Source organism: Microcaecilia unicolor, chromosome 1 (genome assembly GCF_901765095.1).
Source record: "Microcaecilia unicolor chromosome 1, aMicUni1.1, whole genome shotgun sequence".
In the NCBI taxonomy this organism is placed as follows: domain Eukaryota; kingdom Metazoa; phylum Chordata; class Amphibia; order Gymnophiona; family Siphonopidae; genus Microcaecilia; species Microcaecilia unicolor.
Genome location: NC_044031.1, coordinates 50,190,496 through 50,209,050, shown reverse-complemented (window position 1 = coordinate 50,209,050; position 18,555 = coordinate 50,190,496). Strand labels below are relative to the sequence as shown.

General features: G+C 42.8%; 1 protein-coding gene across 1 annotated transcript in view; it reads left to right on the top strand.

The window, feature by feature from the left end:
- Positions 1 to 16,002: 16,002 nt before the first annotated feature.
- MYL3 (myosin light chain 3) overlaps positions 16,003 to 18,555 on the top strand; it is a 67,348-nt gene continuing 64,795 nt past the window's right edge. Inside the window, exon 1 of the mRNA XM_030197184.1 lies at positions 16,003 to 16,248. Coding sequence (XP_030053044.1) covers positions 16,117 to 16,248 — 132 coding nt within the window. The 5' untranslated portion in view covers positions 16,003 to 16,116. The remainder of the gene's footprint in view (positions 16,249 to 18,555) is intronic.

The window sequence follows — 18,555 nt, the reverse complement described above, 5'->3', positions numbered from 1 at the left end:
CATACACTCTCCCAAACATACACACTCTGAGGAAAACCTTGCTAGCGCCCGTTTCATTTCTGTCAGAAACGGTCCTTTTTTACTAGTATTCTATAATAGCAATTAGACATGAAAGTGCCAGTATAGAATTTTTGCTTCACATCTGGCATTTTAGTGTCTAACTTTAAGTGACCTTTATAGAAGTATTTATTTATTGAAAACATTTGTAGCCCACCACTTCCTAGGAGGGTTACAATAAAACAAATATAACTCAAGTGAAAAACCGTGGAAAACATCGTCATTAACATACTCATTACAAAATTGATATCACAAGTGAGAAAGATTTGAATGAACAAATGTGTTTTTCAACATCTTTTTAAATAAAGATAACTCTGTAATATTCCTGAAACAATAAGGCAAATTATTCCATAACATTGGATATTGCTTGTGAGTGCATAATGCACTTCCAAATTTTCTGGTAAACAAAGTAGTTGTTTTCGCTCTGAACACAAAGCATGGCTGGCGGGGGTTGGGGACCCCTGGCAGCAAAGGTACCCGATGGCGGGGAAGAGTTGGTGGCGGCGGGAAGAGGGGGTCGAAAGGGTTGGCGCTAGGGGGGGGGGGGTCAAAGGTGGTGGTGGCGGCGGGGGTAGGCGGCACCGGGGGGGACTAAAATGTACCCCCTCACCTCGGGCTTTGGACCCCCTCCCACCGAAGTCTGGCTATGCCCCTGTGACGACTGACCCTGTGAGTTTCACATTGGGTATGAATTTTAGTTTTTCCAAACTGTAGATTTTATGCGTGTTGTAGCCATGTTTCAAGTTTCAAAACAGGCACATTCTCAAGACCATGTGGTTAGCAATTTCACCACCTTCTGCTTTGATTAGCCTTGTTAGTCCTAGTGGTGAATAACGTGCCCCTAATGTTGTCAGCAATGGCCTGAATGAATCGTGATGGATTAATTGTGGCATATTCCACAGTGCCTGTCAACTTCACATTCTTGAACATCATAACCCCTTCCACTTGCTGAACCTGTTCAATGTGCAAACCAGAGATTCTACGCAGGCCCTCTGTTCTCTGCACATGTATTTTCATCAAGTTGTCTGCTTTAAAGATCATCACTCCTCTGCTGTGCAAATTGTTGAGCACGGTTAGGGCATCTAATATTAACGACAGACTTTTCACAAAGCTGAGCAAACACAGATGTGAAAGGAGACTTTGAAATTTCATTCATTCCTTTCTTCACTAAGATAGATCTTGTGGCAATTGCTCTGAATATTTAGCTGATGCTAGGTATTGCAGCTCATCAAATTGAACATAGCCATCATCCACTGGACATCCTGCAGATAGGCATGTGCGCTGAACAGGCGTGCATTTTTTAGTAACTGAGAATACAGGAGCCCTTTTACTAAGCCGTGTGGGCGCCTACACGCGTCCAATGCGCACAGCGTGGCCTGGGCGGTAATTTCATATTTTATGCACATTCACTACGCACGCCGGAAAATTTCCAGCGCACGGCGCTAACCAGGCAGTAATCGGCAGTGTACATGTGAGACCTTACCGCTGTCAATGGGTGGTGGTAAGATCTCAGGCCCAAAATGGACACGCACTAATTTTTATTTTGCCACATGTCCATTTTCGGCCCCCCACAAAAAAGGCCTTTTTTACAGGTGTGCTGAAAAATGGACCTGTGCACGTCTAATACAGGCATCTACACCAGCGCAGACCATTTTTCAGCGCATATTAGTAAAAGGACCCCACACTTTCTAAAAATGCCCTGGATTATTTTTATTATTATTATTAACATTTGTATAGCGCTACCAGACGCACGCAGCGCTGAACACCTGACACAGAGAGACAGTCCCTGCTCGATAGAGCTTACAATCTAAAAATACAGACAGACAAGACAATTAAGGGCGAGGAAAGTACTGGGTGAGAAGGAACAAGGATAGGGGAACTGAGTAGTGGTTAGGAGCCAAAAGCAATGGTGAAAAGGTGGGTTTTCAGCATAGATTTGAAAACAGGTAGAGATGGAGCTAGGCGTACAGGCTCAGGAAGTCCATTCCAGGCATAAGGTGCCGCAAGGGAAAAGGAACGAAGCCTGTAATTATCAGTGGAGGAGATGGGGGACGACAAGAGAGATTTGTCCAGCGAGCGGAGTTTACGGGGAGGAATGTAGGGAGAGATGAGAGAGGAGAGGTAATGGGGGGGCTGCAGAACGGATGCATTTAAAGGTCAGTAAGAGAAGTTTGAACTGTACGCAGAAGCGGATAGGGAGCCAGTGAAGTGACTTGAGGAGTGGGCTAGTGTGGGTAAAACGATTTTGGCGGAAAATAAGTCGTGCTGCAGAACTTTGGCCAGACTGGAGAGGAGAGAGATGGCTGAGCGGAAGACCAGTGAGAAGCAAATTGCAATAATCCAAGCGAGAGGTGATAAAATATTCAAATGTAGCATTTCCAGATATTAAGGGGGAACCAAGATTGCACCTGTCAAGCTGCAGTGGTTGGATTGAGCATGGTGAGTCTGTCTTTTCCTTTGCTATTAGCTGAAATCTTATTTTACTTCAACGTGGGAAATAGGAAGGCTATGGAACAAGTAGAGGTCCTTTTACTATGCTGCAGCAAGAATTAATGCATGCTCACTACAGCAAAAAATGACTTAGCTCTGGGGGCAGAGAGTAGGTGTGTCTTGCATTAATCAGTTAGTGCAGCTGCATTACTGTGTGCTAACTGGTTAGCGTGTGAGTCCTTACCGCCTATAAAACAGGTGGTAGTAGGGCTCACACCCCAACAGCAACATGCTAATGGGAAAATTAGCATGTGGTTATTAATACTGAAACTAAAATAGAAAAAAAAAATGCATTTTACTCCTGCAGTAAAAAATGGCCTTAGCGCATGTGAATGACTGCGTAAGGATGCGTTAAGGCCACTTTATACACCACAGTTTGGTAAAATGGCCACGTAGTTGGGTTTCCCTTCCTTCCCTCATGTGCTGAGTTGTCCCTGTGCCCCAAGATTACGACACTGCTGTTATAGCTGACAGAATTTCCCCATCTTAAGAGTACTTTGACCTGACTGTCTGTACAGCAGGGGCGTAGCTAGGTGGGGCCTCGGGGGCATGGGCCCTCACAGATTTAGTCCTGGCCCCCTCCACTTTTGAACCCCCCGCTGACCCTCCCCGACCACTTTTGAACCCCCACCGTCGCTGTGCGGCGACGGTGGGGGTTCGAAAGTGGCGGGGGAGGGTTGGCAGGCTAAAATGTGCCACCCCCCCACCTTGGGTTCTGCCCCCCCCCTGCCAAGGTCTGGCTACACCGCTGCTGTACAGACAAGTTAGTCAAAGGAAAGTTGATCATATAGATTCCAGACTTCATTTTGCTGTAAAAAGATTTGGTTAAATGATGCCATCAATTCATTTAAATTATAACTTTACTGGATGGTTGAAACTGACTAAGAATTTCTTTCTTTCTTTCTTTCTTTCTTTCTTTCTTTCTTCTTTCTTGTATCCCACTCTTATCCAAAAACAAGTTTCGGTTCAAAGTGGCTTACAGATTACATTCTGGTTGTTACAGTATTGGTTTACAATTTACAGTTCAGTTAGGACTTATAAGGATAATTTATGATTAGTAATCGGAATGAACATTTACAGCTAAGTTATTTGAGTGTAAAATTTTTTAAAGATGTATGTTTTTAGTTCTTTTCTAAATAGCAGATAGTTTGTAATGCTTCTTTTGATCTTTGGTATTGAGTTCTACCATTAGGCGCCCAGGTAGTTAAATCTGGCCATGTAGATAGATTTGTAAATTATGTTGGGTTGGTGGAGAAGTAGGTAGCTTCTGGTTTCTGGACTTGCATTTCTTGGGGATAGTTCTACCAGTTCTAATATGTATTCAGGGAAAAAACCGAATAGTATTTTGTAGATGATTTTTAGAGGAAATAAACATTCTGAATCGCGGTTTCAGTGTACTGATTTTGACAGTCAGATCATTTTCCAGACACGAGCGGTTTCTACTTTTGAGAACTATGAGATGAGAGAAGTTGGTTTCACATAAGTACACTGAAGCAACAGGAAGACGTTCTATAAGAGCCATTTTTGTTAGCTGTGGGTATTCCTACCAAAATACTGTAATATTTCCCAGGACCTCATTTTGCAGCGTTTCCGTGTGGCAGAAGGAAGGATCCAGAATGGCTGAAGGCAGTATTTGAATTAAAGCAGATTGAAAAAAAGTGTTCTTAGATTATGCTTACACCTCCACAGAGACCTGCATCCAGTCTGCCTTGTTCTCATCCCACCTGCCCTCAGCCATTCTGCCCATCTCTTTCTACTACTACTACTACTATCTAGCATTTCTATAACGCTACAAGGCGTACGCAGCGCTGCACAAACATAGAAGAAAGACAGTCCCTGCTCAAAGAGCTTACAATCTAATAGACAAAAAATAAAGTAAGCAAATCAAATCAATTAATGTGTACAGGAAGGAGGAGCGGAGGGTAGGTGGAGGCGAGTGGTTACAAGTGGTTACTACTATTTTCAATCTCTCTATCTCTCTCTCTCTCTCTCTCTCTCTCGCATCCCATCTGCCCTCAGCCAGTCTGCCCATCTCTTTCAATCTCTCTCTCTCTCAACCCATCTGCCCTCAGCCAGTCTGCCTCTCTCTCTCATCCTACCTGCCCTCAGCTACTTTGCCCCTCTCTCACACCAAACCTGCCCACAGCCTATCTGCTCCTCCCTCTCTCTTGATGTTGCTGTCTCTTGAGATTGAGAGTTACAAGAACAACAGGTTACTGCAAAATGTCTAAAACGCTGTCTGATGTTATGACAAATTAAAATTCTATTAAAGTTTTGATATCACTTCAGTAAGGCCAACACACAATCCCTTCACTGCAAACACTATGTACAAATCAGTGCAAAAACAGAAGTGGAATCTTACTATACCATAATAATGCTAACTCCAAGAACTCAAAGAGCAACAAACTTTTGTATGAAAAGATAGCATTACACCAGGCCCTGAGACACTAGAAGTCAGAAGAAATGCTACAAAATCTCTACACAGAAACTACATGCTAACGGAATATTACACCTTGGTCAGAAGTGCAACACACAGGCAAACCTTCAACAAATATGAAACAAGGGACCACAGATCTGTAATAAAGATAATGAATGCAAAAAAACTGAACTGGAAATCTCAAGAAGTCAGACTCAGCATGTACAGCAATAATAGAGAAATAGAAACTTAAATACAATATATTAGAAATGTGCATTTCTAAAAGCTGGCATTCTGATTAATAAATTCAGAATAAAATGCTTTTTTTCTACCTTTGCTGTCTGAGCATTTTATTTTTCCATTCACTTTGGCTCCAGTGTTTCTCTTCAGCTTTTCTCTGTTTTTTCCTGTCTTTGTAGGGTCTCCTGTTCATTTGACATTTTTCTCTCTCTCTCAATGTCCATCAACTGTCTTCCTTCTATGCCCCTCTCTGTCCTGCATTGCCCCTCTGTGTCCTTATTCCATCTCCATCCAACATTAGCCCTCTGTGTCTATGTCCCTATGTTCACTCCATGTCCAGTATCTCTGCTCTATGTTCTTTCCCCTCCCTTCTGTCTTCCTTACACCACCCCCCCCCCCCTCCCTGCAGTCCACAATCTTTCCTCCCTGAATCCAGTTTCTCTCCCCTTCTCTAGACTGCTCTCTCTGAGGGGCATAATGGAACAGAAACGCCTATCTCCATGGGCGTTTATCTCCGAGAACGGGTCCGTGAAGGGGCGGACCCAAGCGTATTTTCGAAAAAATTAGACGTCCATGTTTTATTCGCCAAGTTATGAGCTGGGCGTTTTTGCTTTTCAGCGATAATGGACAATGAAATCGCCCAGCTCAAAAACGAATAAATCCAAGGCATTTGTTCGTGGGAGGGGCCAGGAGTCGTAGTGCACTGGTCCCCCTAACATGCCAGGACACCAACCAGGCACCCTAGGGGGCACTTTTACAAAAACAGAACAAAAGGTAAAAGAGCTCCCAGGTGCATAGCACCCTTCCCTTGTGTGTAGAGCCCCCCAAATCCCCCTCAAAACCCACTGCCCACAAGTCTACACCATTACTATAGCCCTAAGGAGTGAAGGGGGGCACCTACATGTGGGTACAGTGGGTTTGGGGGGGTTGGATGACTAAGCATTAAGCAGCACAATTGTAACAGGTAGGGGGGGTGGGCCTGGGTCCACCTGCCTGAAGTCCACTGCACCCCCTAACAACTGCTCCAGGGACCTGCATACTGCTGCCAGGGAGGTGGGTATGACATTTGAGGGTCAAAATAAAAAGTTGTGAAACATCATTTTTTGAGGTGGGAGGGGGTTTATGACCACTGGGGGAGTCAGGGGAGGTCATCCCCGATTCCCTCCAGTGGTCATCTGGTCATTTAGGGCACTTTTTGGGCCCTTATTCGTGAAAAAACAGGGTCCAGGAAAAGTGCCCTAAATTCTAGCTAAAAACGCATACTTTTGTCCCATTATCTGTGAAATGCGCCCATCTCTGTTCGGCAGATAACCACGCCCCAGTTCCGCCTTCGCCACACCTCTGACACGCCCCCATCAACTTTGTCCGCATCCGCGACGGAGTGCAGTTGAAAACATCCAAAAATCGGCTTTCGATTATACCGCTTTATTCGTTTTTGTGAGATAAACGCCCATCTCCCGATTTAGGTCGGAACTTGGGCGTTTTTCTCGTTCGATTATAAGCTGGTCTGTCTCTCACTCTCTCTCTCTCCAACTCCATCTCCTCCAACCAGAACAGAAACACCTCTCCCCCTCCTCCCCACCCCGGTCCAGCACCACCTCTCCTTTCTCAACTTTCTGAGTCCAGTACCACCTCTTGCTTGCATTACCCCCTCCCTCGTTCGGCAGCACCTCTCACTCTCACCCCTCAAAGTCCAGCAGCATCTATTGCTCTCACCCCCTCATCCAGCAGCTTCTCTTGCTGTCACACCCTTGGTCCAGCATCATCCCTCCCTCCCTCCCCCTCCATCCAGCAGCACCTTACCCTTCTCCCCTATACGGCAGCACTTTTTCCTTCACCCCACTCCCATTCAGCACCTCTCCCTTTCTGCCCCCCCTCCTCTTGGTCCATTGTAACTTGCCTTAATCACTGCTGGTAATGGCAGCACAGTGATTGAAAAAGGAGCCATGGGGTCTTTACTAGGTCACTCCCTACCTCTGCATAAACAGGAAGTTGCAACACAGGAGGCATTATGTGGCTTAGTGAAGGCCCAGAGTCTCCAATTTGGATCACTGCACTGCTGCTACCAGCAGTGATTGAGGCAAGTTAGGATGGACTGAAGGAAGGATGATGGAAATGAAGAGGTGCTAAATGGAGGGGATGGGGGAAGAGTAGAAATTCTGCTGGACTGGGGAGAGAAGGAAGAACAAAGTGAGGGATGGAGAGATTTATTTATTTATAGCATTTATACCCCTCCCTTACCCGCTCGATAGCAGGTTCAGTGCGGCTTACAAGGTATGATACAAAGTATCACAGAGATAAACCAGATTATATAGAGTGGTACAATAGGAAGAGATGTGGGGGAGAGGATTGGAGTATGGTAATGCTAGTGGTGTGGCTCTGGATAAAAGAGGCCCTGATGCCAATAGCCTGGAAATGTTTATTACTTGCTGCCAGGTTGTCATATACCCCCGCTAAAGTTTCACATATTCCTTGGGGTACAAGTACAATGTGTTTGGAACTTCTGGCTTAAAGCAGGCCATAGCTGTTTTCTGGCAATAGTTTTGTGGTAGAGCAGCACAGTTAGCCAGCTCTACTTCGATGCTTTCTGTATTGGCCGCTTAGATTTTAAGCATTCCAGGGCCAGGGAAATACCTTAATCTACTACTGAAAAGGTGTGAACTCAAAGGCGGTGTGAACTCAAATGCAGCCTATTTCAAAGAAATAGGACTTCAATGTCCTTCAGCTTAAACTCTCTATATGAACAAAATTAAGTACATAAGTACATAAGTAATGCCACACTGGGAAAAGACCAAAGGTCCATCGAGCCCAGCATACTGTCCATGACAGCGGCCAATCCAGGCCAAAGGCACCTGGCAGCTTCCCAAACGTACAAACAGCACCTTTCCCTTCTCCCCTATATGGGAAGGATTAATGAAAAAATTGGGGAGAGAAGAGACCCTTGGTCACAGTGTGTTTTAAAAGCAGATTTTCTCTGCCTGTATTGCAGCGATTTTCAACCAGTGTGCCGCGGATGGTCTGCAGCTGTGCCGTGGGACTGTCAGTGGCTGTGGTGGCTGGAAGGGATCTCCAAGTGCCGGCCAGCTGAAGATTTCCCTGAAGGCGTCCAGAAGCTCCTAAGAACAGCTCGGCAGTCAGCAGCGGCTTCCTGAGCCGCCAATGCCGGCACTCTGCACGTGCTCAGTATTCGCATATGTTCAGAGTACCAGTGTTGAGGACATCCAAAAATTGTTTTTCTTCTCTGGGTCAGGGTAAATGAAGTGCCAATGAAAGCTATTGTTGAAGCCTCCTTCTGGATTTTTCTTCCTTTTTTTTTTCTCCATTCTTAGGAGCTGTTACATTTTTATCTTGCCTTTATGAAACAATATTATAGACTCGTGTTTTTTTTAAGTTAAGTGTGTGTGTGGGGGGGAGCAACTTGAGGGGCAGGGCTAGGGTTACCCTATGGCTCCAGAAAAAGGAGGACGGATTGAGCCAGCCGGGTTTTACTTCCATTGCTTTCCATTGAAAGCAATGGAAGTAAAACCCGGCTGGTTCAATTACTTCCATTGAAAGCAATTACAAGAAGGGAATAGAGAGGACATATATCATTAAAAATCTCATGGTATGCCTTGACAATTTTAGTGCCTTGTCAGTATGCCATGAGATGAAAAAAGTTGAAAATCTCTGCTGTATTGTATTGAGAACATAAGAGAGGTTTCTGTCATTTTGCCTGACAGCTACCCGTATCAGTTTCATGAAATATTACATAGCTGAGCTAAGCAGAGAGAGAGAGGACAGCAGCATCTTATGTTAATTATTCACTGAAGGAGAGACAGGCATATTGAGGGAGCCACGTTTATACACTTTAAGGGATATTATCCACTAAGGATAAAAGTAAAATGGTTTTAGTAAAGATAAGCACAAAGAAGAAGGACAGCTGAAGCTAATCGGGGGGGGGGGGGGGGGGGGGGAGATATCAGAGAATTTACTCACCATAATAAAAGAGGAGCATACTGACAGTGACCTGGTGACTGAGAAGGGGCGTCTGAATTAAAGTTGCCAAACCGTGGTTAAACCACAGAGTTGGGCAGTTTTCTGTGAACTCCCCCCCCCCCCCCCCCCCCGGGCAAAATTCAAAAGCCGTGGGATATGGCAGAGAAAGCTGCATTGGTTGGAACTGCACTGGTGAAATGAAATCATTTTGACTTTTATACATAATGGAAAGTGGCGGTGGTGGTGGTGTGGATAGCTGAAGTAAGATACAGTTAGCATGATTCAGACTCCCAAATTAGATTCCCCTTGCAAGCTATTTAATAAAATTGTGCCCATATTTTGCAATACAGACTGTATCATGTATCAGGGAGGTGTGTCTTGATGGAGTGCACTGGAAGGGTTGTAGGCAGTTCATTTTTTCTAGTGTAAAAGGTGCCGGTACTCAAAAGCCAGGCCACCCTTCAGGGGTGAGTTTATCACTGAGGGATCCACCCCCACAATGGCCAGGCCCCCTGCAACCAGTCACAGAATCTATGACAAGGCAGAATTGATGTGTAGGGCCTGAGCTCTTTCATTAAACCTTAGGGACTATGGGTCAGTTTTAGTAGATAATGAAAAAGGTGCCGGTACTCAGTACCCCCAAGTATCCCCTCAAAAAAAGCCCTGGTTCTAGGTGGTTCTGATATAAAGTTTTTATGTTATTTTCTGTTTCTACAACAAATTATAGTTTTAGCTATTTATTTATTATTTATTTTTATTTCTCATTTATAGCCTGTTTATTGACTAAGCAAAGAATAATAAAATATTCACAGCTAGTTGGGTTTTCAGGATATCCACAATGAATATGCATGAGATAGATTTACATACCAAGAAGGTAGTGCAAGCAAATCTATCTCATGTAAAGCCATTGTGGATATCCTAAAAACCCAACTGGCTGGATGTGCCCCAAGCACTGGGTTGAAAAACACCGACTTAGAGTAAAGTATCTTACATCCAGGATTGTTTCAAAGAACTCTGCACTGCCACCACAGGGAAAATTTCTTTCCGTGCAGTGAACAAACAGATCACTCCTCCAAGTTGCTGTTAAGGCTTCTTTCAAATGTTGTGTTTATTCATTTTTCAAATTCCAAAGAATTTAATAAAATCAGTGCAATCGAAATACATGTTCAGTAGAGGACAGGTTTAGTGAGTCCCGAGGACTGAATTGAGAACCACGGCTTGGAAGCTGAGGAAACTGAGCAGACGTATAGTCTTTGGAATAGAAAATACCGAATGTTAAGCAGCTGAAACAAAGAAGGGATCTCGTATGAACTTGCATTGGGCAGCTGCTCTGTTAGCTCACAGACCTTGGCTTGGAGTCAGAGGGTTTAATGTTCAAATCAAAAGATCCTCAGTTATTGTTGTGCTATTTTGGTAAGGCACTGACGCATGCCTTGTTTGAAAAAAATAGATTACAATGCTGCAGAGGGCTGCAGCGAGTGTGAAACCCTCACACTAAAAAAAAAAAAGTGTCTATATAAAATCTTGTCCGAGTTAGGATAGGATTGCTTTGTACCTGGCTGACCTTTCTTGGGCATACAAGGGAGAGATGAAATAGGCACTAGCCACAATTGTAGAAGTCCTATTAATAGTCTACTAGGCATATAGGAACATTTCCTTTTTAAAATGCATTAATTACTTTCTATGATAATGCAATAAACATGTTATTGACTTCTATTCATCCATTGTTGAGGCAATTTTCAGATAACCTAAATAGATGGCTAAGTACCCTAAGTAGTGTGATATCTGCTTAATAAAGATTTTAGAAATGTGTGAGCGCATATTTTTAATGGACACTAATATTGCATCCTTCCCTTCACCCCCATATGAACCTGGGAATCTCTAAAGGCAGTTTGGTTAGCTACCTCTGCTGGGAAAAAAATGGCAAAAATAGCTGAACATCATTTCTTGAAGACACGAAAACACAGTCCAGCCAAATGCATCAACCAACATAACAGGGTCAAATAAAGATTATATAAATGTGGAGACAAAACTACCCCCTGAGGATTCCCATAATCCAAGGGCCAAGCTCTTGAACAGGTCTCCCCTATTGTGACTCACTTTGCATGGCCCTCCAAAAATGATTGAAATCAACCACAAACCTTCATACCAATCCCTACTTCTATTAATTCTTTCAACAGCAGTCTATGATTAATGGTATTTGAAAGTGTTACTGACAGCAAGCATCAATGCTATCACAGAAGATCCTCCATCCTACAATCTATGGATATCATCAGATTAGAAATAGACCAGCCGATAATCAGCCAACAGCGGTCAGCTGTTGCCAATGGGAGAGGGGAAATATAAAGTAAACATTTAAATACCTGCATGGAATAAACGCACAGGAGTTGAGTCTCAGTTGAAATCAAGCTCTGGAATGAGGGGGCATAGGATGAAGGTGAAAGGGGATAGACTCAGAAGTAACCAGAGGAAATACTTCTTCATGGAAAGGTTGATGAATTCATGGAATGGTCTCCCGTTGGAGATGGTGGCGATGAAAACTGTATCTGAATTCAAAAAAGCTTAGGACAAGTATATACAGTAGGATCTCCAAGGGAGTGATAGGGAGAATAGATGGCATGGATGGGCAGACTGGATAGGCCATAGGGTCTTTATCTGCCTTCATTTTTCTTTGTCTTCTATGTTTACATTCTTGGATATTCAATGTTGGACCATATCCAGCCACCAGAATTGAATATCTAGACGTATGTGGCAAGATAACACTTACGCACTTAAGTGCAATATTCAGCACTTAATAATATAAAATGAACTGCATAAAGATAGGATTGATTTTTTTGTGGCCTAACTTATGCCATTATCTTATGCAGTTTAGTGCTGAATATCGGCACCTAACCGCATAAGTTTGACTCTGCCCCCCCAAGACCACCCACAAATTAGCTGACTACAACTTAGGCACTAACCACAGATATTAGTGGCACAAGCTGATTACGTGCTGCTAAATACAGTTCGCCCCAAACAAGCAATTTAAACAGCTTGGAGCCTTACCTGGGTAGAGAGTTTCTATGCCATGTGATTGATGGAAGCGTAACTGATTGTTCTCCAAGGCCTCTGCTATCTCCAAAAAATCTAACAGCTGTGTGGTCACCACTTTCTCAAACACCTTCTGCACAAAGGGCAGATTTGATAGAGGCCTAAAATTCTCCACTTGGTTGGATCCAACGTAGCAATTTTAATAACTGGTTGGATCAAAGAAGTCTTCAGTGCTGACAGACAACAACTCCCAGTGAGCAACGTATTTACCGTCACATAGTCTTTCCTGTGAAAAATCACTAACCAGTTGTACTAGCAAAGGATATCATTGGATCAGGAGTATAGCTTCCATGCCCTGTGATTGATGGAAGCTTGACTGATTGTTGATCACGATCCAATTGAAGCAGGTTGCTGTAGGCTTTCTCTTTGTTGTCCAGGATGAGGGTTAGATGTAAATATAGATCCAGTATCGGTCACAGAGCATGAGGAGAGTTATTTGCAATATGAAGGGAAGATAAAAGTTCTTTTTTTCCAGCCAAAATAAAAGAAAGAAGTCAAGGTAAGCTTGAGGACTGGTGCCTCAATACAGACTGCGCAGAAGTCGCTAAAAATTTGGGTTGTAAATAAGCAAAAAGTGTATTATTTGCAGAGCCTCATGTGAACCCAGCCACCCAGTCAGGCAGGAAATGGATAGATGCACTGAGTACAACAACGTCAAGCAAATGGCCATTTTTGAAACAAAAAGATAGACATTAGACATTTCTGGATCAAAAATTGCTTTGTTCACCACTTGAATTGTGGACATTTTCAGCATAGTGTCCAAAGTTAAATTTAGATGTCATATCGAAAATGCCTGTCCACATGCGTGTAAGGTTATTTGGAAGCCTCTGACACACACATTCCCCTCCCACGTTAATTGCACCTTTGAAGCTGCACACAACAGAAGTTAAGGTGCTCAGTTTACAGAACAGGGGTGAAAGTCATTTATGCACACAACTACTAATTAGTAAGAGTTAACACCAATTATATGTGACAACTTAGCACCAATTAGCTAATCATGTTATGCGCATAACTGACCCTAGTCTATAACTGGATGTGCAATTGTGCCTCTAATTTTAGGCACCATTTCTAGAATTTGGAGGCAGATTAGATAGAGGTTTAAAATTCTCCACCTGGTTGGCTCTACTGTAGCATTTTTAATAACTGGTTGGCTCACAGAAGTCTTTGCTGCTAACAAAAACCAGCCCTCAGTGAGCGATTTATTTACCTTCACATAGATTTCCATTTGGAAAATCATTAGCCAGCTGCCCTAGCAAGGCCCAAAACACTCACCGAGGGTTTCATCTTAGACAATATACATCCAATACCTACCAGTGAAACAAAAGAAAAAGTCAATCCACCTGACAGATATCCCCTGCCTTTCCAGCAGACAACAATGGAAACATTAGGCAAATCTGCTAACGTATCACCCTTAGTGTGTATCAAATTCACCACTTTACTCCTGGAAAATCAGCTGACTATGGAACTTTGTAAGTCTAAGTGCTTTGAAAATGAGCTCCAAAGTGTACTACTGGAGGGGCATGATGAACAGCAGTCAACTCCCAAATGACATACAATTCATGGGAGATGTTACCAACCATCATAATCCTCTGCAAAATAAAATTCTCACTTCCCTTCATACAGCCAACAGCAGTAGTCAAACATTTTTCCACCTTAGACTCTTCCCATGTGACCTCCCCTTGTGCCACACCCTCTCTAGCCACTTATATACCTGTTTTTGTCTCCTCAAGTCTTCAGAATACCATAGTAAAACCCATGGCCATTCTTTTCAGGGAGGCCAAAAGGTCTACCATTACGGGTAAGTCTCTGCTCCAAATCAAAACCAAGCCCTGCACACTAGTGCCCTGGATAATACAGATAAAAATAAATCTATTGTAATCTCCTCCCATTTTCTCACCAACCTATGCAAAGACTTACAAACCAAGAATCTTTCTAAACGGTTCAAATTGGCCACCGCCGAGTTTTGGTAATCTGACCATGGAGCAGGAGTAATGTGCACCCTAAAAAGATTCACAAAAGAAGACCAGCAGAATGTGTATAGTCTAATACCAATTGAGAAAACCCAAGCTCTTACACAAATAGCTCTTAAACGGCTGGGAAACCACATTGTTTTGAAATAACCCAAAACAATCAGAGATTGTAACCAACATCTCTCCTCTATTAACTGATTCAAATCTTACTTCTTTATAAGCCCAAAATCAGGAGCATGTTATAACAACATGATACCCAAATATACTCCCTCTGCTCTCTGGACCAAGAAACACTCCACCCATGGTATTTTTAACACCTGAATGAATCACAGTTGTTGGATCACAAGCAACCCCATTCCTCCCTTGCTCACCTACCCTTCACCTAATAACCCTCATGACATAGCTGTAATTCAGTAACCAAAACCCCATCCCCCAACCATGTTTCAGAGATATATACTAGATCCTATCCAACACACACAGTCTTCTCAGAAAATAAATGGGCATTTCGTGGGCATTCTAAAATTTACACGCACTGTTGTAGAATATGGCCTTCTGAGCCTAAATCTATGTGCTGGGATTTACACTGATGCAAATGGAGGCTTGTAGGATTAGGCGCTAGGATATCACCTAAACGTATTCTATATACTGCGCCTAAGCCTAGTCACCAGTTATAGAATATGCTTAGGCGGAAATGTTTTCCACATGGAGGAGTTTTCAGGTGCCATACGTAGAAGCCGGCCCTATATCCAAATAGTGAGCACTATTGTTAGTGAATGACAAAACAAGAAATATTACTTATTTCCACTCGTTTTTGTTTGGTGATGACATTAGAAATGTTGTCAACATTTTCTCTCTCATTACAAATGACAGTCCATGCCAAATATTGACCCGTTGGTTTTTTAGCTCTTTTTAATTTCCATATCCATTAAGAGCAAGTCCATCTCTATTTTCCACTTTGTACATAGCTGTTAATTGTTGCTTTTAAAAGCTAAGTATTTTGACTGAACTTGCTCATCTGAAACTGCCTTCTGTAGAGCGGGTTAGAACTGCTTCAGATAAGTACCTGGAATCTTGTTGAAACGAGCGGTTTCTTCTTTTTAAAGAAAACTAAATGAAAAAAATAAATATTAAAAATTGAAAATAGAAAATTAGATGTTATTAAGCACTGGACTAATGAAGAAGCAGGGCAGACCATTAGTCCAAAATTGAATTTAGACGTGGCCTGGGCCACGGAAGTCCTTTTCCTCCTGCTTTAAAGCAAATTGACTGCAATTTGCTTAACTTATGTAGTGCTTTTAAAAGCTGCCACACAAGCTGGGTATCAGAAATGTACTACCACCTAGAAGCGACTGCATCTATTTTTCTGAGGTTCAATAATAGAAAATGGGTTTTGGATGAAAGAACTGTAGTTCCCATAATATACACAATAGATTGCAGCACAGAGGTCAGTCATGTAGTTCCTATCAATAAAATAATATTTAGCAGCAAGATGAATGCAGCTATAACAATAGGCAGAGACCCACATAAGACAAGGGAAGAAAGAAGCATTTGACACAGATCCAACCCTGCACACAAAATCCCTAAACTGCCTTTCTATTTAAGTGGCAATTCATAACTCTGCTATGTCCACCTGCTCTAAAATAGAAGGACAGAATATTTCATCCTTTTATAGTTGTCGCCCTATTGTGAGCTCTGGCATGTGATAGGTTGGGTGAACAAGACAATGTGTGACATTAAGGGACTGAACAGTCATAAAGACAAGCTTGGTGAGAAAAAAAAGTGTGTTTCACTCTCTGAGCAGCTGCCAGGTCCCCCTCTCTCTGTCTTTCTCTCTCCTACCCTCTTCCTCTGCACCTCTGAGAGAAGTCTAGAAGTGACATGCCACCCAAGAAGCCTGAGCCCGTGGCAAAGAAGCCTGATCCCAAGAAAGAGGAGCCCAAGGCAGCACCAAAGCCCCCTCCAGAACCTGAGCCTCCCAAGGAGGTTGCTTTTGACCCATCTAAAGTCACAGTATGTATCTATTTCACGCTGAATTTGGGGCTATTGATGTGCACTTATAATTACCATGTGGCTGTTCTGCATGTGCTGATGGTATAGGGGGGCAGAAACGGAGCAGATCTACAGTTAGTTATCACATCCCATGTGAGCTGGTGTCAAGTCCTTTGGATAGGAGACCCCACTCAATGTTGGTCAACAAAGTAGTGGGGAGGTTCAGCTTTCGCAAGGAAAAAACTGGAGAAAAGAACACCATAGTGGTGCATCCCTTGCAAAGCAGAGAGCAGTCATTTAGGGGCTCTTTTACTAAGCCGCGTAAGCATCTACATGCATCCAGGGTGCGCCAAAATGGAGTCACCGGCTGGCTACTGCGTGGCTCTTACAGTAATTTCATTTTTGGCATGCGTCCAGAAACAATTTTGTATTTTCGGACGCATTTATATCGGACGCGCGCCAAATGGCATTTGAGGCACGTAGGTCATTACCGCCCGGTTACCGCATTAGACTTTACCGCTAGGTCAATGGCTGGCAGTAAGGTCTCAGACCCAAAATGGATGTGCACCAGTTTTGATTTTGCTGCACATCCATTTTCGCCAAAAATGTAAAAAAGCGTATTTTTTGGAAAGGCCCGCTGAAAAATGGATCTGCGTGCACCCAAAACATGCACTTACACTACCGCAGGCCATTTTCAGCGTACCTTAGTAAAAGGACCCCTTAGCTTTTAGTGGTGGCTTGGAACTGGTCTTGGATTTCCGATATTCTCCATGATGGTTAAAGACAATCCAGTTTCCTTTAGATGGGTTCCCATCTTCACTAAAATATAAAGTGTGAGCTATAGACCATGTCCACTAGATACTGCAGATATGGGCAATGGCATTTTTTTATACTTACATGCATATCAAATGATTGGAACAGTCCATCAGGGAACCATAAGTAATGATCCGCATATTTTAAAGGAATGATTTAATCCCCCTGTTGCCAGTGATCCTGTGCTCTATCACCTTCTGTTTCATTGACTTGTATTGAATGTCTTTTTTTAATACCCAAAACAATATTTTATTGCTAATTTGTTTTGAAAGAGAGGGCATGGAAAGGAATCGGTATATATTTTTACTATAACTTTGTGTTTTTCCCGCCTTGGGGTTTTTTAGCACTGTAAAAATACTCATTTGATATTCTTTCCAATGAATTTCAAAATGCATTCTATTTGAATTTTTAATCACGCTTTCATAAATGCAAGTTGGAATTCAGCTGTACTGTATGAAGAATACCCATATGCCATATCCCAGGATGTGTGATAACATTCCTGGTGGGCTGCAGTAATGGACAAATAGATCCATTCATCTGCCTTAGCATTCCAGCCCTGGATCAGGTTAGAGTAGGGTTGGTGGGCGCTCAACCTCAATCGCCAACAAGGCTTCATGCTTTCAAGATTTCCACCATGAATATTTATGAGATGCATCTGCATATATTTGATCCAAAATCCAGGTTCATTTTCATGGTTGAAAACCAAATCCATTTGTGGCTCTTGAGGGCTGGAATTTGACATTGCTAGATCAGGTGTTTTGCTGTGAACTGCAAAGCATGTGGTGGCTTACTGTACACATGCCGAATGAGATACAGATGGTAGGATGCAACACTCTATACAATGTGAGCTGAACTGCAGCAGAGCTATGAAAGAATTACGACACATGGAAAACATTGTCAATTCATTGGAGGAAGGCCTGAATGTAGACTGTACAGCTGTGCAGTTGGCATTGTGGATGGCCTAATATGGTAGCATTCATCATAGTTTTGAGGACAAACCAGCACGGTAACACCATAGATCCCTAGCAGTTGAAATGTCTAAGAATCAGAAGCACTGGGGGAAAAAAAATCATATTCGAATGGTATCTCTCCTTGGATATTGAGAAATTTAGACAGAATAGAAGAAAACTATTCTTTTAATCTCTTTTTTTTTTTTAGCGGCATTACCAGCATTTTAATTTAGCACAAATAAACTGACTTTACAACGGGCAGCACAGCAGCTCAACAGCAAATTTGCAGTGAATTTAAATAGTAACATAATATGGAGGGGCATAATCGAACGAAAACGTCTATCTCCATGGGCGTTTATCTCCGAGAACAGGTCCTTGAAGGGGCGGACCGAACCGTATGTTTGCAAAAAATAGACGTCCATGTTTTATTCGACAATTTGTGAGCTGGGCATTTTTGTTTTTCAGTGATAATGGAAAATGAAAGCGCCCAACTCAAAAACGAATAAATCCAAGGCATTTGTTCGTGGGAGGGGCCAGGAGTCGTAGTGCACTGGTCCCCCTCACA